We start from the raw sequence: 27,167 nt of genomic DNA, 5'->3' as shown, positions 1-27,167 counted from the left end.
TTAGAGTGAAATTCCCGCTATCATCCGCTATTGTAAAAAACTCACAACCTTTATTTGATGCATTTCAGTACAATGCACAACCGTAAAACCGCCCTTGTTTGCGAGTGCATATTCTACATTCTAGCCCACAATAGCATTTTCTTGTTAGCCTTATAAGGTGAAGCCTCACTAGCAGTAGAACATGAGCCTTTAAGATTTGGCAAATCCCACTTTTTGATTGAGAATATTAGAAGAGATGGTGAGAAATAAAATTTAGTGAAAATTTAGAGGTTTATATAGACATTAGAGAAAATATGACCATTGGAAAAACTCTGCTACGGGGTTGGGGAGCCCCTAACCATTGGAGGAGGAGTGTGAGCTTTGGATTGTGGTTATAAGCCCGTTTCTTAATAGGTTAGTGGGTTTTTTAATGAGGCTGTTACAAATATGTAGGAGTATAAGGGGTAATTCATCATATTCCATTAGGGGCTGTTTGGTTCCGATTTTTGGAAGGGGAAAGCAAGGGAAAGCTGCCAAAAAACTGACATTTTTGACAGCTTTCCTCCCTTTTACCGATCCAAAAAACGGATCCAAACAGCCCCCTTAAAGATCACAGAATTTTACCCTCAAAACTAACGTCATTATACCAGAGGGACGAATTTGCAAGTGATTTGTAGATTTGAGGGACAAACAAGCAAATATTGAGATGTGAAGGACTAATATGGAATTATGGAAGATGTGAGAATGGCAACATTTCGTGAAGGGACTACTACCACGAGCTTCCGGGCCCCACCCCGGGTAACGGAGAAGCTAAAACCCCAACAAAATATTTTGGCGGGAACTCCCCTCTCTGTCCATTCTCACACGCGTACGCAAGTCCCAGCACGTGCCACTGATTCGCCTCACCTATATAACCGACCAACACTCTGGATCTCTCTCCCTCACACCTCCTTTACTTTTCGAGCCCCCAAAATCAAATCCCTCGTGTATTTCCCCCCAAACTCGCCATGGCGAAACCCTTGGAATCCGATGATCTCTCCGAGGAGATCCCTTCCAGCGACTCTACGGAGTCTGACGACGACGATCAGAAGAGCGAGGAGGAGGTGGAGGACGAGGAGGAGCTCGAAGTTGTGGCGAGACCGGCGAGTCCTGATGAAGACGATGAGTCTCAGTCGACGGAGGACGATGAGGGGTTTAACGAGGGGAAGAGTGATGACGATGATGATGATAATGAGGTGAGGTTCGATTAGAGAGGGTAACGATTTTGGGTTCCTTTAGATTTAGCAAGGCTTGGTTTTAGATTTTAGGGTTTCGGGGTTATTTTGTGTTTGTGATGCATGCGTACTTTGTTTAATCTTTTTTTCTGTCAAGATTACTCCTTTTTAGGGTTTATCGACAACCCTTAGCTATCTGCATTCCAATTATCACAATTTAGCGTCTCAATTAGGGAAATAATTGGGAATCAAAATGTGATCTGGCAATTCTTATTGCATCTAAATCTGGGAGGTACAATTTCAGTTTCGAGGGTTTTAAATTAATTTATAATTCTGATGCATGTGAATTTTGTTCGGTCATGTTTTCTGTCAAGATTACTCCTTTTTGGGGATCTATGGCTAATTCTTGTTATTTGCGTTTTAATTATCATGATTAATCATCTGGTGCTTCTTATTGCTCTGGCCTGTTACCAATTTGGGAAATAATTTGAGAAACATAGTTTAATATGGGGAAGTGGAGATGCTTATTGACATTTTCTAGAGTTTTAATCTTGGGTTTTATAAGTAGCTCTTATTTCTTTTCTTTTTCTTGTGATTTTGCTCTCAAAATGATCTGATTTTCTTGAAAAGATTCATCTTTGGTCCTTTTCCTCTGATGTATGCAATGTATATACATCTTTGCAGCCAGCCTTTCTAATTCGGTCATCAGTGGGATTAGTTATTTGTTTCCTCAAAAGGTTTCTACTTTGTGCTGGTATTTTGACCGTTTAATGTTTATTTATTGCTTGCTTCTAATTGTTAAAATGGAAAGAAGAGCAGGACGTTGATGCATGGAGGATTTTTTTGATTTCTGGATATGCTCCATTAGGGTTACCCATCAAGATTGTGGAGGTTGAGGGAGCATATCAGACTTCTGAAATGGACCTGATTTTGATGTGGCAGTTTACTCTGTGGAGACTTTTAACTTGTGATTCTGTCTTTGGTTATCTTCTGTTTCTTGTTTTTTTCTGAAAAGATTATTAACTCTGATTTGGTACTCAGCTGGGGCTACATTTTTATTTGCCCCAAAAATTTCTTCCTTGCTGGTATTTATGATGGTTTTATTAACTTTTTCTTGATTTTGTGAGGTATACATTAAATTGAACAAGGCAGAGATTAAGGTTTTACTGCATGGAAGAAATTTTATTTCTCAAAATTCATTGGGTTATTATGTAGGCTGAGGGGACACTTAAGGCTTCAGAAATTGGAAAGCGTGAGAGAGCTCGACTTAGAGAGCTGGAGAGGCTGAAGAAGCAAAAGATTCAAGAAATACTCGATGCACAAAATGCTGCTATTGACGCTGACATGGTTTGTGAATCTCACAGTTAAATATCAATTTTGAACATGCAATAAATGCTTTTAGTTTTAACTGTTAAACTAATGTTACCTGCATATTTAGAACACCAAAGGGAAGGGGCGTTTGCAGTATCTACTACAGCAGACTGAGATATTTGCTCATTTTGCAAAGGGTGCCCAATCTGCAACAGAGAAGAAGACACGAGGAAGGTAATATTTCCTGCATCTTTGGTTTAATAAAAGTTTCTATCCAACTCATCTCTATTAGACCAACTTTGGTTAATAAAAGTTTATTCTCTAATTTACTATTCTCTCTATGGTATTGGCTATAAGTCTGTAACCAACAACTGAGTTGATTTTAAGAAGAGATCTTGCAAAATAAAAGTGATGAGCAAGTAGGGGTATTAAAGAGAGTTAGTGGTGGTTGATAGGCGCAGTGATGGAGAACATGGGATGAATGGAGTTAAATGGTAGTCTTGAGTTTTTGGAGTTTTACATGGTTTCTAAACTATGTGTGAATTGTGAGGATATTTGTTGAATTTTTTGAAATTGTGACTCACAGAGGGGTAGAATCAAAAGTTATGACCAGAAGCATGTTTTTTCTTAAATAATATATTATTATTATTATAGAACTTCTATTTTCATATTTGAAAACCATGCCACCATTTTTCATTCTTTTGTGCTCCTTTGTATTTACATCTTTACATTCAGCACATAACATGTTTTGGTGTTACATCTATCTTCTTGATCCTTGTAATTGTCATCATCAATTCTTATGTAGTATGCAAATTCTTGTATTGGATAACTAAATCTTGTTAAGCGCGTCATCCCCTATAATTGTCTACTTAGATATTGATGAGATATTTGTATATTTTCGTTAATATGTTTCAATACATTCAAAGATATCTTTTTATTTTGAGTTCCTCAAATTTCTGTTTTTCCATTCTTTTGTTCTTGTTATTTTACTTTTTAAGCTTATTTTTAATAATGTTCTTCGCGTTTTTTGCTGCTAAAGCCTAAGCTATACTTTGTCTCTTCCGCTTACAACATTGGCATGCCCTTAGTGCTGTCCCACCGAAACGATACGATTATTCATTACATTAATCCCATCATATGAATCCTGATAACTTGGCCAGAATTTAGTACAACCGACACTACTGTGTTATACGAGATCTCAAAGGCTTTACATAATCTTTCATTCCTGTGATTTGATTAGAAAAGCTAGCATCTAGATACCCTCCGAGATTCGCTCTAAAGATTCTTTTGTTCATTTCCTTTTATGGCATCAAAAGCTTTGTTTATAAAATTTCATGCTTCATGAAACACTCGCAACGACACCAATGCTTTTATCCCAAGTCTTTGGAGTCTGCTCTTTGGAGTCAAAACACATGTATCCTTTATCTCCATTTATATTTGTCATTCTCTCAACTAAATTAGAAAAAAATATCTTTGTTTAATGCACAATGCAAGATTATTCATCACCTTTATTTTATGCTATCGACACAAGCATTTCCACTAGTTTTCTTTTCTTTTCAGAAAATCCCTGAATTGATAATTAATTTTATCTAATCAAATTTATATCCATATAGTATATGCATGTATTTGATTTTTTTAATCTTGTGTGTGCGTGCATACGTGTCCCCACGCGCGTGCGTGCCGGCATGCGTGTGTGTTTCATGAGTTTCAAGTCATGCATGCCTTATCTGTGGCTGTGGACTCTCGCTTAGTGTTCCCTCCACATAATTGATACATATCAATAGATGATGTATCTTTACCTTTATCATATCCATTTCATTTATCTAAATCTGTAAATTCATGAAGCCCTGTTCTAGATGTTATTAGGTATAAATGGACTTATTTTGACTTTCTTTGTTCCATATGAACATTAGGGTTATAAATGGACTTATTTTGACTTCATGTTTGTTCCATATCATTAAATCCGTCATTGTGTAGTTATAAATATATGGTCTTTTGTAGGCATGTATATATATCTGGTGTGGACTCACTCCCTTTCAGTGTTTTTTAACAATTGATAAGTGTTGTTCTTTCCTTCTTTTTTCTTTTTGGCTTTTACATTCTTCTTCTACTTCATTTTCTTTTGAGAAACTAGGATTGACTAAACCACTCCCATGCATTGCGATTGTACGTGTGAGAACTTATTTTGGGATATCAAAAAATAGATCAACCAACACAAGACAGAAAACCTAAATAACGGCCAGCAAAAAGGCTAAATACCTTTTATTATTGAACTACAAACAATTGGACAAATTTTGCAACAGTTACGAGCTTTTAAAACTTGAGAAGCTAGATATATGAGTAATTAATGGTTAACAAAACCATCTGTACTGGAGCATGAAGGGTTAAAAGTTGAGGTATAACAGAAAAATTAAAAAAGCATTAGTTTCATTTTCACGACCATATTGAGGTTTACTCCACTGCTCAAAGTCTGACTCGTCTGCAAAAACAAGCACCTTTCTTGCCTTCTTAGGCAGCTTTGAAAGTTGAAATACACATCTTTCTGTCCTCTTAGCTCAAAGGCACCTGACTGAAATTATTTATACAAGAGAGAAATATAGAAATAAAAGAAGAAAGAAAGATTATAAGATGTTGGAGCCATTTTGCTCTAAGAAGTAAGAAATAATTTGCTATTGCTTTTACCACATATTATTATTATTATGATACTCTTTCTAATCCTTTTTTATCTTCTTGACAGAAAAATTATTGTATCATCTGACTGCGCCCGTATGGGAATGGCAAACTTTCCTAGTTATATATATTTAGTGAATCTGGACTTAAATTGGAAATAAGCAACTTAATGGGTAGTAAACACTAATTAAATGTAAGCATCATCTGTTTCTGATTTGACTTGTATTGGCTACTGCAAGTTTTAGGTGACTACTATTGGACTTTGTTCATAGCTTTTGCGAACCTGTAAATGTCATCTGTAGTGGAGCAGAAACATAAAGAATGGTAATTGATGAACTTTCTCATGGAGCAGAAATGCAGAGAATGGTAACTGATGAACTTTCTAATGGAGCAGAAGCATAGAGAATGGTAACTGATAATATTTTCTCATGGCCACTGGTAAAACTTCTTTCTCTGTGCTGCCTGAGCAGGGATAAGACTTGGATTGTTCAACCTTTTTTTTGGGTTTTTTTGGTGGGGTTGGGGTGGGAGTGTCAAGAATAAGCAATGAAGTCAAAGATGTTGATTTAATCATCTTCTGTTATATTATATAATCGCGAAAAAATTATCCTCCGTAAATTTATCAATACAAAGGCTTTAGTATCTGTATAACTAAATTCAACTATTCTATCAGGCTAAGAAAACTCAATTTAAACTCTCTCTCAAACACGTCATGATTCTTGTTCTTCTCACTTGGAATAACAGCGGCGTGCTCATATACATTCCATAAAATCACAAATTGAATAGTACAACATTCTTAGTGATCATTGACATGATCATATATATTCTCTATAGCCAATAATGTAATCTTTTTTATTTATTCATTTTAAATCATTACAGAATAATATTTCTCGATGAGAGTCCTTATGTTCTTGATATTTTGAAATTAGTCCCTCAAGTTATTGAAATTGCGAATAGGTCTTCTAATTATTATAAATTGTTTCAATATTAGCCCCTTTAACTCATAACATTGTTATTAGGCCCCCTACATCTTATAAATTGTTTCAAGCTAAGCAATCACGCAATCAAGCGAAGCACGACAGGATGTTGAATTTGAGGAATCTAATACCATTTTCAACAATTTGAGGAACTATTTTAGAAATATTAAAGATATCAGGAACTAATATTGAAAAAGCTAAACAAACATATAATGTTTCATGGGTTTTTCTGTAAAAAGACATGTTAGCTCTCTCAAACAAATTGTAGAAAATTGGGCCCACCATTGGAGGTGGGTTCAATGTTTTGAAAAACTAGACATATAATAACCAATATATCCCCTAGATAGAAAGGACAAAACCTTTGCTGCTTCCATTTGTTCATTATTTAATTGCTATAACCCATGTTTAATTATAAGTGTATATAAATTTAAAAATCTTTTTTTGGTCCATGCACATGAGTCCTTATCCATACAATGATATATTTATTAAGGTGATTGAAATATTCTACAGATAGCTGCCTAAGCTATGCCTAAGCTATTTGGATGATTTACATATACATCTAGGTTGTATTTGGAAAGTTTCAGGTTTGCTTTTTCTGTATGCACGATATGATTTTCTTGGTTACGATTTTGAATTCTTTATTCCTAAAATTGGCAGAGAAACTTGATTAGGTTACCATGTCTTGATATGGTTGTAAATTTAACTTGTGAAAATTTTTAAGTGTTCTCCAGACCACTTCGGTAAGTGTCTTGTTTACCTTTTAAACATTTGCAGGAGTATGTTGCAATTTTTTGCATTTATTATTTTCTGAATTTATTATCTTCTCTCCCTCACGGGCTGACTCTTCAGCTGGATAAAGCGTGTTTGATATTTTATTAGTATGTCTTTTAACAGTATGTCAAACAAAGAAAAAATATGCGCGTTGTTTGACATTGTGCATTTCTATCTGTCGAACTATATACATGGTCAGAAAAGAGCAAGGAAAGACCTAATAAAGCATAGATGGATATTGTAAGAACTGTTTCCTTGATGATATTTAAGCTGCCAATACTCAGATTGATTGGTAAAGAAGGACTGCGAAGGTTTTAAAAGATATCTGGAGCATAGTATGATGATGGTTACATGTTGAATTCAACTTCAATTGTATACATTTGAATTTGAAGGCGCATTTGATTATCATCATCTCTCATTAAAATAAGTTGATGTCATGCATGTCTGCAATTGTCGATAGCTGATTTTTCTTAATTAGGAAGTTAGCTTCAGCTTCTTCAATTCACTTGAATTATATATCATTTACTCACTTCTGCTTTCTCAGAGGGCGACATTCATCCAAGTTAACCGAGGAGGAAGAAGATGAAGAATGTCTTAAGGAGGAAGAGGGTGGTCTTTCTGGTGCGGGAGGAACACGTTTAGTAACACAGCCATCTTGTAAGCTCATCTTTAGTGAGGATATGCTAATATTATCGAATGATCTTGACTCATGTATTTATATGCAATCTGTTACATCTATCCGATAGCCTTTGAATTGTAATTGTGGAATGCACACATGACTCTTGAAGATAATTATTGAAAAAGTTAGTATGATATCCATTTAACTTGCCACCTATATTGTGATTCTAAGAAATCAATGGAGCAACGAGGGAGGGTCTAATCAATCCTCTAACCTTCCAAAAGGAGCTTAAAATCTGAAATTAAAATCCAATGTGCTTGGTCACTGCTTTTATGTTTGATCAAGGAAGCATATAACAGTGAACAGATAGAGGGATGGCTTCAATACGTAAACAATCACTCACCTGTCCAAGTCCCCACGCGTCACTGGGAACAAACAGCAAATTAGTCTATATTTTTGCTAGATATTTGTTGTCTATTACTTCTTATATCTTTGCAAGCTTGTAGCCTTGTACATACGGCACAATGCCTACCTCTCGTTCCACTGACCCAATATCCCCCAAACACCCTAACAGAAAGGACATGTTTATTTGCATATTTACACCCCACCTTCATACCTCATTTCACTGTGACAAGACTATTTCCTTCAGCTTATGTAACCCCCAAATTCACAGACATACACATGCCAAAAAAATTGACAGCATATGCTGCACTGATATTGTGCCTTAGCTTACGATAATAAGAATGCCTCTTTTGTCCTGAACATTTATTGTAATGACACTAATTTCATGGTGTATTTACAATAACATAATAAACAAATGTTTTGGTATTTTCCGTGGCTGACCCATCTAATGCTGCTAATGGAAATGGTTAATATGATTAAGAGAAACCAACTTTGCTTATATGCCATAATTAAATTTTTAGTAGTTTCAAACGTTAAGTAGGTATGAAGCATGGTTACAGGGCTGAAGCCCGTATGCCTTGAAGCCATCTCGTGGATATCACCTTATTTGTCCTGGGGCCTCTAAAGCTGTTCATTGTGGCAACCAATGAAAGTCAGTCACGGGGAGAGGTGCGATAAGACCGATGAGAGAAAATGTGAAACAGTGAAACATAGTTAATAGTAAATATTCTCGGTAATGTTTAAAAAGAAGAAATAAAGTAAGTAGCTGGTTGGACTAGCTGCTCAAATAGCCTAAGCACCTAAGTAATTGCTTAAGCTCTAAATTGCATGAAAACATAGTAACATATAATGAGGTTTATTTGTAAAGTTTCTCCAGTGGTCTTCTAATCACTCCTTGCAAAGTCCGAAAGCATAATTGATATCTAGAAGCTTGTTTTCTTGCGGTTATTTCTATAGTAGAAATTTATAACTAGAAGTGAGCCATTATTGGACATAATTATCATCGCTGTCTTCATAAGTAATATTTTTATAAATAAAACAAGCAATTTATAATAGTTATCTAAGAATATATTGTCTGATAATAATAACCATGTGTAACATCAATGCCGATTAAATCAACAATTGATAAGAATTAGCAAACAATAAATTTCTAACATAAAAAGTATAATGTACAGCTATAAGAAACTAATAATAGACATTAAAAAATAAAAAATAATAATATTAAAATAATTTATAGTAAAGGTAAAAGTTACGGCAGAAATAGAATTGTCGTTAGTCAATGATTTAAAAAGTCTCTGTCTAGCCTGTCTAGGCGTCCGTTTAGGACCAGGCAGTACCTAGGCTAGCTGCCTAGATTTTGGGAGCACCTAGGGGAGCGTGAACTGCTTTATAGACCTTGATTGCCTTCGTTGTAGCCTTCATGTCCTCTAAACTCCTGCGCCTCCAAACTATGAACACCTTCTCTACCTCCTTCGACCTTCAACAAAACCTCCACCACCCCTTAAATGAAGAAAAAGAAATCTGCCTAGGCAGTCCGACGCCCACACATTTTATAACATTAACATTTATTATCAATTGTTGTAATTTAACAATAAAAAAAGGAAAATCGCCTAGATCCCGCCTAGACTTTAGACATTGGGTCCAACACCTAGGCCGACTAGCGTTTTCTGTACCACTGTCATTACAAGTTAAAGTACAATAACTGCATGTTTATTCCAAAGTAGTAGCGGCATGAAACATTAGATAATTCGGTTCTGTGAAAGAAAATCCAGTGTAGGGTTGAAAATACACGGGAGATTTTAGGACCATTTGTTTGTAATTAGTCTTTTCAGATATTAGCATAAAGTAGGATACTACTTTGTAACGTTGCTGTCTAATATTAAACATTCCTTCATATCTATCTGTCTATCAATCTATCTTTGTCCTATTATATACAAACATATATGCGTATATACATATTAATTTTGTTGAGGATCAAATGCGTGCTATTAATGAGTCAAAATGATGTACTAAACTGATGCAGTTCATTTGTAAAGTGGTTTAAGCCCCAGGATCCTAGGTGGCTTCTTTTGCACCATTAGCTCTCACACATAGGCACACGTTTGAATACTACCAATGATTTTGATCAATTTTATGCAATCTACTGATTTTGAGATTAAACATGCAATCCCTACATCCTTATTTTGTTTGATTAATATTACTTTTTCTAGGTATCTAAACAGATTTGATTAAGTTTCCTCCTGTTATTTTTGCAGGTATACAAGGGAAAATGAGGGATTACCAACTAGCTGGGCTGAATTGGCTAATTCGGTTATATGAAAATGGAATTAATGGGATTTTAGCTGATGAAATGGTATAGTTCTGTAGTTCTTAATTTTTACTTCCCTTCATACCACCTTGAGAATTTGTTGGATTTTGATTGTCTTTATAAAAATAATCTTCCATATTGAATTTTGTTAAAATAAAAGGATTTCCACCCAGTTTTATTTTATTGTTGCCTTAGTTTTTAGAATACTGTATGGTTTTCTTTTGCTAGTTATAATACTGTACGATCGGCCTTTAACGGTCTGAGTTCTTTTATACACCTTTTTGGTTTGGTTCAGTAGTTAATTGCTTTTAATGTAATGTTCCTTCGATAAGTAACTTTTGACAATGTTAATAGATTTGTTCAGTAGTTAATTGCTTTTAATGTAATGTTCCTTCGATAAGTAACTTTTGACAATGTTAATAGATTTGATTTCAACTGCCTAAGCATATGAAAAGATGTTCCTTCGATAAGTAACTTTTGACAATGTTAATAGATTTGATTTCAACTGCCTAAGCATATGAAAAGCACATATGTGCCTTTCTATTTATTATTTATATGCTCGACATGTGTTTGATATTAGCATACATCCTTAAAATTCATTAAACGCATCTTGCTTTTGTTTCTTTTGATGTTTCTACCCGGGATGCTCATTTTGTTATGTGCCTTCGTCAAAATATTTTTTTCTTCAGGGTCTTGGGAAAACGTTGCAAACCATCTCTCTGTTGGGCTATTTACATGAATTCAGAGGAATTACAGGGCCTCACATGGTGGTGGCACCAAAATCCACTCTTGGCAACTGGATGAAGGAAATTCGACGATTCTGTCCCGTGCTGCGTACTGTAAAGCTTTTGGGAAATCAAGATGAAAGGGTCAGGACTATATTTATACATTTTACTTCTTTTTTATATATGATGTTCTAACTATTTAGAAGGACATGCAAATAAATTTACAAATCTTTGAACACCTGCAGAAACATATACGCGAAGACTTACTGGTTGCTGGGAAGTTTGATGTATGTGTTACAAGTTTTGAAATGGCCATCAAAGAGAAAACTGCTTTGAGACGCTTCAGTTGGCGCTATGTTATTATTGATGAGGCACATCGGATAAAGAATGAGAATTCTCTTCTGTCGAAGACAATGAGACTTTATCATGCCAATTATCGCCTTCTTATTACGGGCACCCCACTTCAGGTTTGTTTTATTTATCCATGATCTTCCATACTCTAATTTTGCTTCTCCACACTGCTCACAAATGTCATAATGTTTGTGAGCAGCATACATATCAGATCATATGTATATGTCCGTAATGGTGTGTTTAGTTTTGCTTTTACTTATAGATACACACTAGTAAGGAACTTGTCTTGAATAACACTCATAAAAGAACCCTATAGCTAGATGTTTGGTATTTTGAAATTTAACTGTTCTTGAAGATACCATAATATTTGAATTAGATTTGTTAGAGAAAAGTTGGATAGGAATGGATGTACAGGTGAGAAAATTTGAGTTAAAAACAAGTAGAGAGAAAACGAGAGAAACTTGAAATAGCTGTAATGAATATATGGTGAGAGGGATCATTTGGAGTAAAAATAGGCCATTGCATGAGTGGGCTTTCTTTTTTCTGGTTTTACAGTTGAGATAAAAGAGAAAATTTTGCCTCTGAAGTCTGAACTGTCACCTACGTGTTTTTATAAAAGCTCCTTGTTATACCATAAAACGAGTTAGTAAACCATAACAGCCAGTTTTAGTGGCAAACAGTTATTTGCTTTTAAAGCGGGGAAGAACTTACCAGAACTTATTATATATGCTTAAGGGTTAATTGCAAACAGACCCACTGAGTATCACCCAAGTGCAAACAGACCCCTTGTAGTTCTATTTGTTGGGAATAGACCCCCTGAGTGAATTTCCTTTTCACTCTTGAGATCATTAAAAATGTTTGAAGAGGCAGATAGACCCCCTATAGTTCTGTTAGTGAGGGTAGACACCCAATTGTTAATTATTTTTTTATTATTTTACTTTAAGAGAGTCGAAAAAAAAAGTTCACTAAGGGGGTCTAATCGCACTTGGGCCAATACCAGAGGGGGTCTATTCATAACAAATAGAACTAGAGGAGGTCTATTTGCGATTGGGTGATACTACATGGGGTCTGCGCAATTAACCCTATACTTAATGGTTTTAAAGCTGCTGATCCCGCTAAGTTATCCTTCTACCTTATTCTTATAATGTAAGGTTAGCATCACAGAACTTACTTATAAGTACGTAAGCATCATGCAACACTTATTTATCTTAGCAAGGATAGTTTTTTAATGTGATACTACAGTAATGAAACATTTCTTTTATATCTGCCTCCGGTGTTATGGATAGAAAACTAGCATTATAGGAACACTCAAATCGTTTTTCCCTGGAATTTGATGTTAAGTTGGAGTAGTATAACATATTAACATCAGGTCTATCCTAACCCCCCACCCCCACCCCCCAAGCCAAAAAAAAACCCACCCAAAAAACATTATTGAAGTCTATGATTATTCCCTGATGAGAAAGAAGTCAATGATTATTCCCTGATGAGAAATTATGTAGTAGTTTTGAAATTGTAATTTGATTCTTATATGTTGCAACTCCTTGGGATGTGCAGAACAATCTTCATGAGCTGTGGTCAATTGTAATTTGATTCTTATATGTTGCAACTCCTTGGGATGTGCAGAACAATCTTCATGAGCTGTGGTCTCTTCTTAACTTCCTGCTTCCGGAGATATTTAGTTCAGCTGAAACATTTGATGAGTGGTTTCAAATATCAGGAGAAAATGATCAGCAGGAGGTTGTTCAACAGCTTCACAAGGTGAATTGGAAAAACATGTGTGATAATTTATTTTGGCCTGTATTTGGTCATGTAGTTAATATTTACTCAGAATATCGATGTCTTCTGAAGGTTCTTCGTCCATTTCTCCTACGGAGGCTTAAATCGGATGTTGAGAAAGGTTTGCCTCCTAAAAAGGAAACTATACTTAAAGTAGGGATGTCCCAGATGCAGAAGCAGTATTATCGTGCTCTCCTTCAGAAAGATTTAGAGGTTGTAAATGCTGGTGGAGAACGCAAACGTCTGCTAAACATAGCGATGCAACTGCGCAAATGTTGTAATCATCCATATTTGTTCCAAGGTGCAGAACCTGGCCCGCCTTATACAACAGGAGAGCATCTTATTACAAATGCAGGTGGGTTTCTGTCCACCTTTTGTTGCTGCATATTATAATTTAGATATATAAATTACAAATCTATATGTATATTCTTTCTGCAGGAAAAATGGTCCTTCTGGATAAATTACTGCGGAAACTAAAACAACGAGGCTCCAGAGTGTTGATATTTTCACAGGTCCGGATCACTTGAATTTTAGAAACTAGGGAAGCTAATTATTGAGAATTGTGTAATACTTTTAAACTAAGATACCCAGACACTTTATCTAATCTCCCGTATCCATGTCCGTGTCCGACACTCCTTGGACAATTCTAGAATATATACATATTACATATATTTCATCAGAGATGAACTCAATTATATAATACACATTTTAGTTCGTATACACTTCTTGGAAGTATATATCTCACACTTCACCTCAGCTTCCTGCAACTCGTTGAGTCACTCGTTGGACTCAGGTCAGTTCGTTTCAACCCATACACAGTTCATAAGTATGGATTGAAAGGATTGTTTGGGCTTCTAGTTCAAAACCAAGTGTTTTCTCTTTTTTATCTATTCAATAAAAGAAACGTAAAAATGTTATAAGGATTTTAGTTATCATAACATGTGAATGAAAACACAATATCAATCTCATATAAGTTATTAATTTCAATATGTATATATATATTGCCGTGTCCCCGTATCCTATCTTATACAAATTGCCGTGTCCCGTATCCGCACCTGTCTTTGTGTCTGCCTCCACACCCATAACCGTGCACTGCATCCACACCCATAACCGGGCAATCTAGCTTTTGAATTAAACTTTCCTTGTTCATTGACTGAGGAAATGATATATTGAATGAAAAAAGAAAGGAGAAATCTTCATACAAAAGCCCTATCTCAGTTGATAAGAGCAAGGCTAATGTTCACTGTTTCCATTATTATCTGATTTGAGTTGTTTGATGCTGATAAAAAAAAACTTGAAAACCTACATTACTCAGAAAATCTTTGGTCTATGATTCTTCAAGATCTCAAATTTAAGGAGTCTAAATCTATATACAAACATTTTACCTATCTGAGCTTGCCTCTTTCTAATCTTTGTTGCAATGTGGTACATTTTCTTGTTACAAGGCATCATGTTGCTTAACTAATTTATCAAGTTGCTGCTTTGCTGACATTTCAGATGACTAGACTTCTGGACATCCTTGAAGATTATTTAATGTTCCGTGCATACCAGTACTGTCGTATAGATGGAAATACTGGTGGAGAAGAACGTGATGCTTCAATTGATGCCTTCAATCAACCTGGAAGTTCAAAGTTTATCTTCTTGCTTTCAACAAGAGCAGGCGGCCTGGGGATTAACCTTGCCACCGCAGATATAGTTATCCTTTATGACAGTGACTGGTAGTTCCCTCACCTCAAGTTGGCTGCATATCTTGTCAATCTTTTTCCTGCATCTTTTTTTCCTCCCTTTTTTCTTAAAACCTTTTCCTGTTTATAGGAACCCTCAAGTTGATTTACAAGCTCAAGATCGGGCGCATAGGATTGGTCAAAAGAAAGAAGTTCAAGTGTTCCGTTTTTGCACAGAGGTTTGGCCAACCTTTCCATGTTAAAGAATGTTATTTGAATGTGATGATGCAACTATGACAATGCAACTATGATAATGCAACATATATTCCATAAAATTGCAGTACACTATTGAAGAAAAAGTGATTGAGAGAGCATATAAGAAACTTGCACTTGATGCTTTGGTGATTCAACAAGGGCGCCTAGCCGAGCAGAAAAGTATGCAGTCATATGCCGATAGTTTTTTATGGTTTCTCTTGCTATGAACTATGTTTAATGAAGCTAATGCCTTAATTAATGCTTTTCTTTTTTGTTGATGCAGCTGTGAATAAAGATGAGCTGTTGCAGATGGTGAGGTTTGGTGCTGAAATGGTTTTTAGCTCCAAGGACAGTACAATAACAGATGAAGATATTGACCGAATTATAGCAAAAGGAGAAGAGGCAACAGCAGCCCTTGATGCTAAAATGAAAAAGTTCACAGAAGATGCCATCAAGTTTAAGATGGATGACAGTATGCTTACTAGTTTTATTTATATTCCTGTTCTTCACATGAATCAAAAATTTCACTTCATAAATTTTGTCTTAATTTATTGCAGATGCTGATTTGTACGATTTTGATGATAAGAAGGTACTTTAGTTCAGTGTTACCATCTCTCGCCTAAATTATTTTCTGATATTTAATGCATGATCTATTTGTGTTGAATGCTTCACTGTGCCGTTGTTCCAGTTTTATTATTGCCATTCTTATTGTTCCTTGATTTTCCATATGTAGGATGATGATAAAGTTGACTTTAAAAAACTTGTTAGTGAGAACTGGACAGAACCATCCAAGAGGGAACGTAGACGCAAGTATGTCCATACCATTGACCACCAGATTGCCCTTTTTTTGTAATCTACTAAATTACCCATTTGTTCTTGCAGTTATTCTGACACTGATTACTTCAAACAAGCATTAAGGCAAGGTGCTCCGACAAAACCAAGAGAGCCACGGATTCCCCGAATGCCGCAGCTGTAAGCTTTGTTAATTGCTGATTTTCCCCTCATTACATAATAAAATACTGATCACTTTCTCCATTTTAATTTAATTTTCAGGCATGACTTTCAGTTTTTTAACGTCCAAAGATTGAACAATTTATATGAAAAAGAAGTACGGTATCATCTTGCGGTACGTGCCAACTGAGGCTCAACATTTACTCTTTTATTAATTATGCACTGAACATGCTTAAAAAGTCAGTAATCGAGTCCCTCATGGTCCTTTTTCTTTTTCTTCCCATACTTGTGGTAGCTCAAATTAAGTGAACTGAACCTTCTGCATGTACACCACATGAAAGTTTGTTCCGCTCATTTTCTTGCAAGCTTAAGGGGCATCATCACACCAAGTTTTACATTCTTCACCATGGACTAAAAGGATACTGCCTTTTGCCTATTGATCTTTCAAAATAATTTATTCTGTTGATGAGTTATTTTAATTATAAATGAATTTAATCTTACTTTCTAAGAGTGGATAAATTTAGTTATTTTTTTTTCCTTCTGATCTTTTTTGTGCAGGCACACCAAAAGAATCAGTTAAGGGACACAATTACCGAAGATGATGAATCTGATGGTATTAAAATTATTATTTTGTACATATGCATAATGATTTTGTTTATTATTTGAGCTGACATGTCTGTATATTGGTTGTTTAGACATAATAGGGGATCCATTGACTGCTGAAGAACAAGAAGAAAAGGAACAACTTTTGGAAGAGGTATGGGTAGTATATAGTCGTTGAAATTTATCGTCTTGTTGAAATATTCTTATTAATGTTATTATTATTATTATTGGTTATTGATGTTATTATTTCTTCTATTTAAGGGTTTCTCAACATGGACAAGGAAAGACTTTAATACATTTGTTCGAGCTTGTGAGAAGTATGGGCGTAATGATATAAGAAGCATAGCTTCGGAAATGGAGGGAAAAACAGAAGAAGAGGTTGAAAGATACGCCAAAGTCTTTAAGGAGAGATACAGAGAATTAAATGGTATGTAATGCTTGGTATTTCATGAAACTTTCTTCAGTGTACTTAAGTGATATTGTTAATACTGATGGAATTGATATTTGCTCAAGTTCATTTCTTAACATCGCGCATCTCTTTTTATTTGATGTCTTTATAGACTATGATCGGATAATAAAAATCATAGAAAGAGGAGAGGCTAGGATTTCAAGGAAAGATGAGATAATGAAAGCTGTTGGCAAAAAGTTGGATCGTTACAAGAATCCATGGTTAGAATTGAAGATTCAGTATGGTCAAAACAAAGGAAAATTGTATAATGAAGAATGTGACCGGTTCATGGTGTGTATAATATTTAACCTTTTGTTATCTGGTTGATTTCATTCTTTTTTTTTTGTTTTTGTTTTGCCTCATGTCTTGACACAAGTCTTACATCTTTGATTCTAACTGTACTGTTTCAGTTATGCATGATGCACAAACTTGGATACGGAAACTGGGATGAGCTGAAATTAGCTTTTCGCCAATCACCCTTATTTCGTTTTGATTGGTTTGTGAAGTCGCGCACGGCTCAAGAGCTTGCCAGACGCTGCGATACTTTAATTCGTTTGGTGGAGAAAGAAAACCAAGAATATGATGAGCGGGAGAAACAGGCTCGAAAAGACAAGAAGATTGCAAAGGTTTGTCCTATATCTTCTTAGCTTGGGAAAATATAGTATTAAAATTGGTATGCTTTTATGTTGGCATGAAAATTTAAAGTGTATTAATGATGTTACTTGGTTTTCTTCCTCTTGATTCCTTATTAATGCCAAGATAGCTATTTTAACAGTGACATACCTTACCACAAATCTGAAGTTCCTACACTGTTAGAATAGTTTTTACATAGACTACCTACTGGAGGGATACTCCATCATCTCTAATATGGCATATGGCCCTCTCGTCCTGGTATGTGCCATGCTATATCTTATTCTAAAAGGCATATCACCATAATAACTTGGATGAATAACGAAATTAGATGATCTGACTCAATTATATTGAACACTCAATTCGCAACCAATCCAATTGTAGTGATAGTTTGTTGCCTTAATACTTGTCCTTTTACCTATAGAAATTATTAAAGGGCGTCCTATTATTGTAAAAAAAAAGGATCTACTGACGTGGGAGATCTACATTGCATCTTCGCACGTGCATTTTATATATACAAGGACATGGAGAAATCAATGTCTGAATGATCCCCAGTGTTTCTGTTTGTATATGGAGAACTTTACTAAAAAGTGGTTAACTTTCCTTTCTCTTCTATGCCATTTGGATACTTAATTCTGCAGTGATTACCAAATATGGCGTAGATAATAGCTATAGTTGTTACTGACTGAATTTTTTTTGTGTTGAATAACCTATCTGCTCATTGTGTTTGTGGATAACATTTTAGTTTCACTTCTTTGTGTTTCTCTGTTTGTGTGTGTATGTGTCATTCACAAGTTACAACATGAAACATATTTGTGTGCTATTGTTTTCATCGTATGCTCAGTCCTTTCACCTACCATGCAGAATTTGACACCGAGTAAGCTCTTCATGCCTAAATCACCAGCTGTGGAGACCACTGGTTTGGGTTCTTCAAGGAAGCGGAAGCAGCTCATCATTGACGATTATGGAAGCCTCGGTAAGCAGATTCCTTATGTTTTATAGTAGCTAGGAGTGACTGCTGCAGGTGGTGGTGTGCTATAAAGGATATCAGAGTCAACTGGTGAATAATAGTATATATATCACTGAAAGCCAGGTGACAAAGATGGCGATCAATGAAAATCCAAAAGCCTTTAAATACATTACAAAATAGTAGATCAGGAAGTAATGCTTTGAATACTTAAGCTCATTCTCCTATGCCAGGCCATAGAATAGAAGAGTTCTGAAAACATTGACAGGAAAATGAAGGGGGCGGAAGAAACCAATGTCAGAGAACATAGGGGTAAATTACGAAATATGCAGATTTGGAGGGTAAATAAAAAACAGAGTAGTTTTTGGGGGTATATAAGGTAAAAACCCTTTACTTTTGTAAATGTATGAAACGCTGCCTCTTGATTATTTTAATTTTCTTTCTTTGGAAAATTACTATTAGGACGATCTGCTGATACAAATCTTTGAATAATCTGATAGCTTTGTCCTATGTTACCTGGGTACTTCTATTTGGAAGCCGTACCCATACCCAAAACTTCTTGGACACTTGTTAAATATATGTATATGTTTGTTCAAGCGTATACTCAATTATATACATGTTTTAATTTAAAACACTCATATACTTTCTTGGATGTAATATTCTACACTTCACATTATTTCTAATATATTGATCTTATGTAAATGAAAAAACAATATTGATCTTATGTAAATTATTAATTTTAATACGTATAAACATTGATAACGTACATATTTATAGTCGTGTCCCTGTACCCTTCCTTTTACTAATTTGCCGTGTCCTGTACAATTTAAAGTCGTGTCCCTGTACCCTTCCTTTTACTAATTTGCCGTGTCCTGTACCCGTACCTCTACCTGTGCAACATGGGCTTTGTCTTCAAACTTTTTAGGTATCTGCCTATGAAGCCCTGATGTTATTATGTTTGTCAGAGGAAAAAAAAAACTAGTTGCTTTTATGTTTTTCTTCATTGAGTCCACTCAGTTGCACAGGTTCGAAACTTACGTCAAGTTGTTTGCTGTTGCACTCATCTAATTTCCCTGCATCATCTAAAAGCTGAAGCTGCAATTACTATGCAACTTTCAATAACTACTAATATGGATAGTGCCTTCATTTAACTATATGACCATTCTCAAATTTTCAGACATCAGAATTTGTTACGTTTGTTAATTAATTTACTGTTACTGATAACCCGCATGCGCCAATGCAGAGTTATAAAATGTGTGATTTTCGTTTATATAACTTTAACATGTATATCAATGTGAACAAAGTGGATACTAGACTTTTATCGCATATCATGCAATTTAATTGGTGGGTAGTATAGCTAGCTTAGTTATGTCCTGGGAGCTCTAAAGCCTCTCATGCGCTCTAGCCAGTTTTCTGTGATCGTTGTAGTGCGATATCTGTTCATAACATGACGTTAACCTTCTATTCATATCGTGGCCTTAACCTTCTATCCCATGATACATCTATTAGTGCAGTTGTAAAAATATCATTTTAGTCACTATTTCCTGTCTCCTGAGAGTTTCTTAACTCTGGAAATACATTGTACATATCTAAACTTGTGATAGATAACTTCATGATTTTCGTTCTATTTGTGCAGGGTCGGAGAAGATAGTTTTTTGAAGATAAAATCTCAATGCATCTTGAAGCCTTGGACTAAAACCATGCTGGAGCTGTTTGTTGCTTTTTGAGCAAAGGAAAGAAGTTGATCAATAAACTAGCGAAATGTTTCCTAGTTTTGTTTGTCTAACTTATTTTTGTAAAATCATCAGGAAGGCCAAGGTGCAAATTATAGTTGCATATAATGCGAGGGCTGTAAGAATTAGGATATAGAAATTGGCACAATTTACCATATTTAAGCTCTTATTTTGCTAAATCTATGCCTTTCTAAGTGCTTTTCAGTACATGCTTTACAGTTTTTCTGCCTAATTACGGAGTAGACTCCGCATATGAAATTCAAGTTGAGGGGCTTGCGTTCGGATACACCGATAGTTCTGTTCCCTGAAAGAATACAAGAGATCAGTTCATGCTTTACAGTTTTTCTCCAAATCCCAAACGTCTTTATAATTTGATGATCCTGTATATCTCTAAAATTTTCAATTAATGCCCAACCTGATCAAAACACCATCAAAAGTGAACTCAAAGCCGGGCAAAGATTAGTGAATTCCGCAGTAACCTATGGCCTATGGGATTATTTTAATAATTTAAAGACTCCGAGTTTCATATCAGAACGCGGATTTTGGGGATTTCTTTTTCAAATAAGAAAGACTTTGAAGGCATGTAGTTTAATCAGTTCTATATGTTATTCTTTTGATCACGTTTCCAAACAAACTGAGAAGACTGGGAGCAGAGCTAAAACTTAAATGTGCAGTGCAGTTCAGCAAAACTCTAGAAAGAGCAATTGTCTAGGAAAAACATGGGCTTAACGTCTGCTTTGAGCCATCCCTCTCTCTATTATTCTCGTCAATTCTTAATAAAACGAATTTTCTCACCTACACAGCCACCCAAGTTTCCAATTTCATGTCCCCACAGAAAGCTACCTTTAGAGTTTAGACCCATGCACGTCTCTTTATACGTTTATTTACACCAAAAGAAAAAGGTCACACCCAACTCTTCTACTAGTAATAATCTCTCTCCATCTATAAAACTCGCTCCGAGTGCTTCTCTTGCTAACACTTGCACTCGTTGAAGCAAAGTTTAGAGCATCAATATGGGCGTGTGCACGCTCACGTTTGTGTTGCTGTGCAGCATGGTTGTTTTTGTTGTCGGAGGTGAAGAAGGATTGGGAGCCTCCTTCATTTTCGGTGACTCGCTCGTCGACGCTGGGAACAATAACTATCTTCCGACGTTGTCGAGGGCCAATATCCGGCCGAACGGTATTGATTTTGAGGCCTCCGCCGGCGAGCCCACTGGCCGCTACACCAACGGAAGAACCATTGCGGATCTAGTTGGTATGTACTCTTAGTACCTCGATTTGAATTTGTGATCGCCTAGTTATATATGTAACCAACCCAGGATATATATATATAATCTCCAGGGGACTCTTTGGTTAGCTGCGACCGCATGGATCGTAATAATTGCCTTTGCATATAACTACATTTTCCCATCAGTTACAGCTAGCTCTTTGTTTCACTGTTTCTCCTTCCTATTTCTTGTTCTCTTGGCTATGTAAAAACGTAGGATAGAATTTCCATGGTAATGTTTGGTTTGTTGCGACAGCATGAATTGTAAATGTAGTTGCGTATTTAACTAGGATATTTTGGATTAGTTGTAGATGTTCGTTGCGTTGCAACTAATAAATCTATTCAAGGCTGCAGTTGCAAAAGGCCTCCGAGGGCAGAGCCACAATTTATGCTTAGTTTTTCATGCCCATATATAGTCGCAACGTGTTTTTGTCCATGAGTTGGGTTGAAGTTGCAACTTTAATTGGAACCATTTCAAACAAGTCTTGAAAAAAATGGTGATATCCCAAATCAAACACTTACAACTACACCTACCATTATAAGTTGTGAATTTTTAAAACTTAAAAGCAAAATATGATCACATGAGACAACAGCTACAGTAACTGCAGTTGCATGCAACTAACAGTTGTATTGTAATTACAGTTATGTTGATCCAAACGATCCCCAAATGTAGTTTAGAACATAATCCTAGCAATATATAAGTTAAATTTGTACTTCCAAATTAAGATAGCAAAAAAATTAATTAGATATTGAGTACTCATCATGCTATAGAATTCTTTGTTTCATATTAATTTTATTTTTCATGTAGGAGAGCTATTGGGCCAGGCCAACTATGCACCACCGTTTCTATCTCCAACTACAACTGGTAAAGCTATACTCTATGGAGTGAACTATGCATCCGGAGGTGGAGGAATCATGAACCAAACAGGACGAATATTCGTATGTTCCCTCAACTATGTATATCTCATTCTAGCTGAAAGCGAATTAGCTTTTGGAATTAATGCAGAAGCTATTGTTTTGATGGAGTAATATAAAATGTTAAATACTTATATATAAGAATTTTCTACTGTTGATACTAAGATACTGTCTTTGTTGCAGATTAATAGGCTTGGGCTAGATATCCAAGCTGATTACTTCAACATCACAAGACATCAAATTGATGATCTCATAGGAAAATCCAAGGCAAAAGAGTTCATAATGAGAAAATCCATATTCTCAATCACCATAGGATCAAATGATTTCCTCAATAACTATCTCCTTCCTGTTATCTCCATGGTTGAAAGGATGAGTGAGACCCCAGATGACTTTGTGGATCATCTCATCAATCACTTTGAAGGCCAACTCAAGGTAAAATTTCTCTCTTGATTCTCTTTTATTTATTTATTTATTTATTTATTTATTTATTTTGATATGCAACATTAAATTCCTAGAATGTTGCATTGCTTGATAATATATGTAGAAATTATAAGGAGTTACTAGAAATGAGCTGCGGCCTCATTTCCCAACATGATATTTCAAGAGATAGAAATACGAAGGTCTACATGTTATGACAGTTCATAGCAAAATGAACCTCGCAACTCCTGTATTTCTGAACGACTCGTTAAAAGTGAGATGTTAGCTTATACATTTTGTTTCTTTTTTTAGGGAAAAACCTATAGAGGATCAGTTAGAAAAAATCATACTAGAATATAGGAGGGTTTGACGTGTGTTTTCCATTAAATATTTTAGAATTGATAATTAATAACCATCAAAATTTAAGTTTTTACTGGGGAATACATGTTGGCTCCTGATTCTAAAGTCAATCTCTTACTCTCCAATATAGGGTATTTTAGACGATTTCCCTCAGATTTCCCCTCATTAATTCTTTCAAATTATAAAGCTGTCAGTATTTTACGTATTGTATTATTTTATTTTCAATTCGTTTTTAAAATAGTTTTTCATGTTTTTCTTAATATAAAAAATCAAAAATACTTTGAACGGGGTATGGTAAGAGCTGCAAAAACCACTTGAGGTTATATAAGCACAAAGTAGGGGAAACTATAGGGTATGTAGTGCAATTAAGCCTATAACTATTATTAGATTGACATTCAAGAATACTAGTGGATGTTAGCAGAATGCTCTAGTTGTCAATGGTTTATGACAATAGCCAATCAAATTTATTTGAAGATTTTAACATTTATGAGATTTTCAAATTGCAGAGGCTTTATTCTCTTGATGCAAGGAAATTTGTGATAGGGAATGTGGGACCTATAGGATGCATACCTTATCAAAAGACAATTAATCAAATTGAGGAGACAGAGTGTGCTGGCTTACCAAATAAACTTGCACTCCAATACAATAGCAAGTTAAGGGACTTGCTCGCTCAACTCAATCAAGAACTCCCCGGAGCCAAATTTGTTCTCGCAAATGTTTATGATCTAGTTATGGAACTTATCACTAATCATAAAAAATATGGTAAGTGAAGCTCTATGGACTTAATTTATCCTTCAATTTATTTTAGCTATCATTTTAAGCGTCGCATGCATATCTCTATTTTCCTTAACCCGGATAATCATTCATAATAAAACAAATTTATGATGTCCGTCTCGTAACTAGTGATCAATGTAAAGGTACTTACATGCAACTTGGTATATGTTCAGGGTTCAAATCGGCAAGTTCCGCTTGTTGCGGAAATGGAGGGAGATTTGCTGGTATAATACCGTGTGGGCCCACCTCAAGTATGTGCGAAAACCGCTCCGAATACGTATTTTGGGATCCGTATCATCCAAGCGAGGCTGCCAACCTAATAATTGCAAAGAAACTCGTTGATGGAGAGACCAAATACATTTCCCCCATGAATCTCCGAACACTCAAAAACCTATGAACAAAATGCCATATATTTAACGGAATATTTGTTATGATTGCAAAGGAAACTTCTAAGTTGTGAGATTAATTAAGAGCTTGAGTGTCTCATAAAAAAGTTAAGAGCTTGAGTGTACTTAATTTTATACTTGCAAGAGTTAACATAAACTTCTTAGAACTTGGGTGCTCACAGTTTGTATTTGTGTATTGAATAGGGGTGCTAAACCGTATTCATGTCCGAGAAAATATCTGTAACTGTATCCGTTAGGATACAAATATGGTTACTCAAATCTATAACCGATAGAAGTCGGCTCTCTCTCGTAGCCGCCCTCTTTAGGGTTTAGAAAACCCTAGTTTTCAGTCGGCTCTCTCTTGTAGCCGCCCCCTCTCTAGGGTTTTGAAAACCCTAGATCTCAGTCCGTTTCTTTTCCTCTCTGGAAGCGCGTAACGCTTCTCTCCCCCTCTCTCGTGACGGATCTCCATTGGCACGACCATCTCTTTTTATTTTTCTCTGGCCGGTTTCTACAATCTTTGTGAGGCACGACCCTTCCTGTCTCACTCCGATAGTTTTGCGGTGAATTATTTGGCAAGATCTGAGTCTCGTCCCCAACCCTCACGACAGTCTTCGGGGTTTTCCACATCTCGGTCTCCGAGATAGATGTCTCTCGGCTCACATGAACGGCATCACTGTTTCATAATTAATTAATAGCATCGTTGTTTCATATTAATTTAACGGTATCGTCGTTTCATATTTAATTAACGGCATCGCCGTTTCATATTCAATTAACGGCATGGTCGTCTCAGGGCCGCCTTTCGGTCTCCAATTAACGGCATCGCCGTTAAACCGTCTCTCAGACTCAAATTAACGGCATAGCCGTTTTAAGATCGTCTACCGGTCTCATATTAACGGCATCACTATTTCAAGCAGCCTCTTAGCTCCAAATCAATTTGGAACATGACGAGAATTGATGATGATGGGTTGACCGAGCTTTGTGCTAAATGCATCTTAGACGACGAAGATGGTCCTATTTTTCTGTCAACTAAGGACCGGACATATTCGCCTTCCCTTAACAACTGCCTCTTAGGGAAGGTTTTTGGTAGGAAGATTGCTAATAGAGATGGTCTTGAGTGTGTCCTTAGGAAGATATGGATTGTCGATGCCCCCTTCCAGGTGGAATATTACAGTGGAAGGAATACTTTCCTTTTCAGATTCGGTTCCGATGCAGATAGGGAGAAAGTGCTTGATGGTGGGCCATAGTGCTTTGAAAGGAACTTGCTCAATTTGATTATTTCTCGCGGGGTCGGTGCCCCAACTTCTCTGGATTTATCTTTAACTTTATTTTGGGTAAACGTCAAGAATGTACCACTGGCTGCGATGAACGAGAGGTGCGTCAGAGACTATGCCTCGCTTATAGGAGAACTTAAAGGGACTGATTTGCGGGATAACAAGATGCGGCTGAGAATTCTCGTGGATATTACTAAGCCTCTAAAAAGAGGCATACGTGTTTGCTTTGTAGAGACCGGGGAGATTGAGAAGCTCTTCCTTACCTATGAGAGACTTCCTGACTTTTGCTTTCCATGTGGTATTATTAGCCACAAAGCTGCTGAGTATGACAAACGAAGTGTACAAGTCGATGGTATTTTTATCACATCCAAAAGCAGGCCACAAAGCTGCTGAGTATGACAAACGAAGTGTACAAGTCGATGGTATTTTTATCACATCCAAAAGCAGATATGGTTCTTGGCTCAGACAAACGAAGTGTACAAGTCGATGGTATTTTTATCACATCCAAAAGCAGATATGGTTCTTGGCTCAGAGATCCCCCTCCATATTTCAAAGCCTTTGAGACTCGGTCTTCTGGAGCAACTGAAGCAGATCGTGAGGGGCAGAAACAACTATCATCTCGGGTGATCTTAGATGATACTCAGGATGATGATTCACATGGTAGTGCTCCACTACAGATCATTCCAGTCATGGTGAGGTACGAAACCCCTCTTGTACCCTTGCCCATGGATACCGGTGTTGGCTCTGATTTGCATGACGTTACAGTTTCCACATCCACATCCAGAAAGCAGGATATATCGACCTGAAAGAGGCTTGCTAGAGGGTCTGGGCAGCAGGGCTCCAAACAGAAAGAGAAAGGAGGCAAACACAGGAAAGATTCTCTGAAGGATACTCCAGATGTACATGAGAAGAGGGCACGATTAGTGATTTTCAGTCTAGATTCTACTCTTGTTGAGGCGCACCCTGGTGGCTAGGGGTGCCAGGAGCAATGAGTTGCTTTTGTTGGAACGTTCAGGAACTAGGGAACCCTAAAACATTGACTGCTTTTCGCAGATTGATGCGGACTCATTCCCCAAGTCTAGTATTTCTTTTGGAGACTAGACTTTCTGGTAGGTGGGTGCAGATAATGAGATCTCAGTTGGGTTTCCAGAATTGCTTTGTGGTGGATAGTAGAGGCAGAAGTGGTGGGCTCATATTACTATGGGGCGATGAAATGGATGTTACTATTTGTTCTTTTTCTCCGGGGCACATTGACGCATCAGTTGTTGACTCAGTGAGAAGGAACTAGCGATTCACCGGGTTTTATGGTCATTCTCAGAAACACTTACGGTACCAGTCCTAGGATCTGTTAAGATGGTTGAGGGGTCTTTTCTCTGAGCCATGGTTATGTGGAGGTGACTTTAATGCCATTACAAGCCCAG

At 36.3% G+C, this 27,167-nt stretch overlaps 2 protein-coding genes across 2 annotated transcripts; both read left to right on the top strand.

Annotated features, from left to right (window-relative positions):
• LOC109848026 (ISWI chromatin-remodeling complex ATPase CHR11-like) lies at nucleotides 928-20,533 on the top strand. Its single transcript, XM_020417286.1, has 25 exons — nucleotides 928-1,214; nucleotides 2,409-2,540; nucleotides 2,632-2,738; nucleotides 7,467-7,579; nucleotides 10,199-10,296; nucleotides 10,941-11,120; nucleotides 11,222-11,443; nucleotides 12,951-13,085; nucleotides 13,176-13,458; nucleotides 13,542-13,615; nucleotides 14,601-14,821; nucleotides 14,919-15,006; nucleotides 15,109-15,202; nucleotides 15,306-15,494; nucleotides 15,580-15,611; nucleotides 15,756-15,832; nucleotides 15,905-15,994; nucleotides 16,076-16,148; nucleotides 16,532-16,586; nucleotides 16,669-16,730; nucleotides 16,838-17,003; nucleotides 17,137-17,315; nucleotides 17,435-17,650; nucleotides 18,519-18,630; nucleotides 20,258-20,533. Exons 1-25 carry the CDS (start codon nucleotides 987-989, stop codon nucleotides 20,278-20,280), a joined length of 3,249 nt encoding a protein of 1,082 aa, XP_020272875.1. The 5' UTR covers nucleotides 928-986; the 3' UTR covers nucleotides 20,281-20,533.
• On the top strand, nucleotides 21,342-24,657 carry LOC109849602 (GDSL esterase/lipase At2g23540-like). The gene is made up of 5 exons (XM_020419453.1): nucleotides 21,342-21,608; nucleotides 22,429-22,559; nucleotides 22,719-22,967; nucleotides 23,819-24,074; nucleotides 24,260-24,657. The coding sequence occupies exons 1-5, from the start codon at nucleotides 21,368-21,370 to the stop codon at nucleotides 24,481-24,483; spliced, it is 1,101 nt and encodes a 366-aa protein (XP_020275042.1). The 5' UTR covers nucleotides 21,342-21,367; the 3' UTR covers nucleotides 24,484-24,657.

This window comes from Asparagus officinalis, chromosome 7 (genome assembly GCF_001876935.1).
Source record: "Asparagus officinalis chromosome 7, Aspof.V1, whole genome shotgun sequence".
In the NCBI taxonomy this organism is placed as follows: Eukaryota; Viridiplantae; Streptophyta; class Magnoliopsida; order Asparagales; family Asparagaceae; genus Asparagus; species Asparagus officinalis.
The sequence above is the reverse complement of the archived record's forward strand: the minus strand, read 5'-3'. Positions and strand labels throughout refer to the sequence as shown.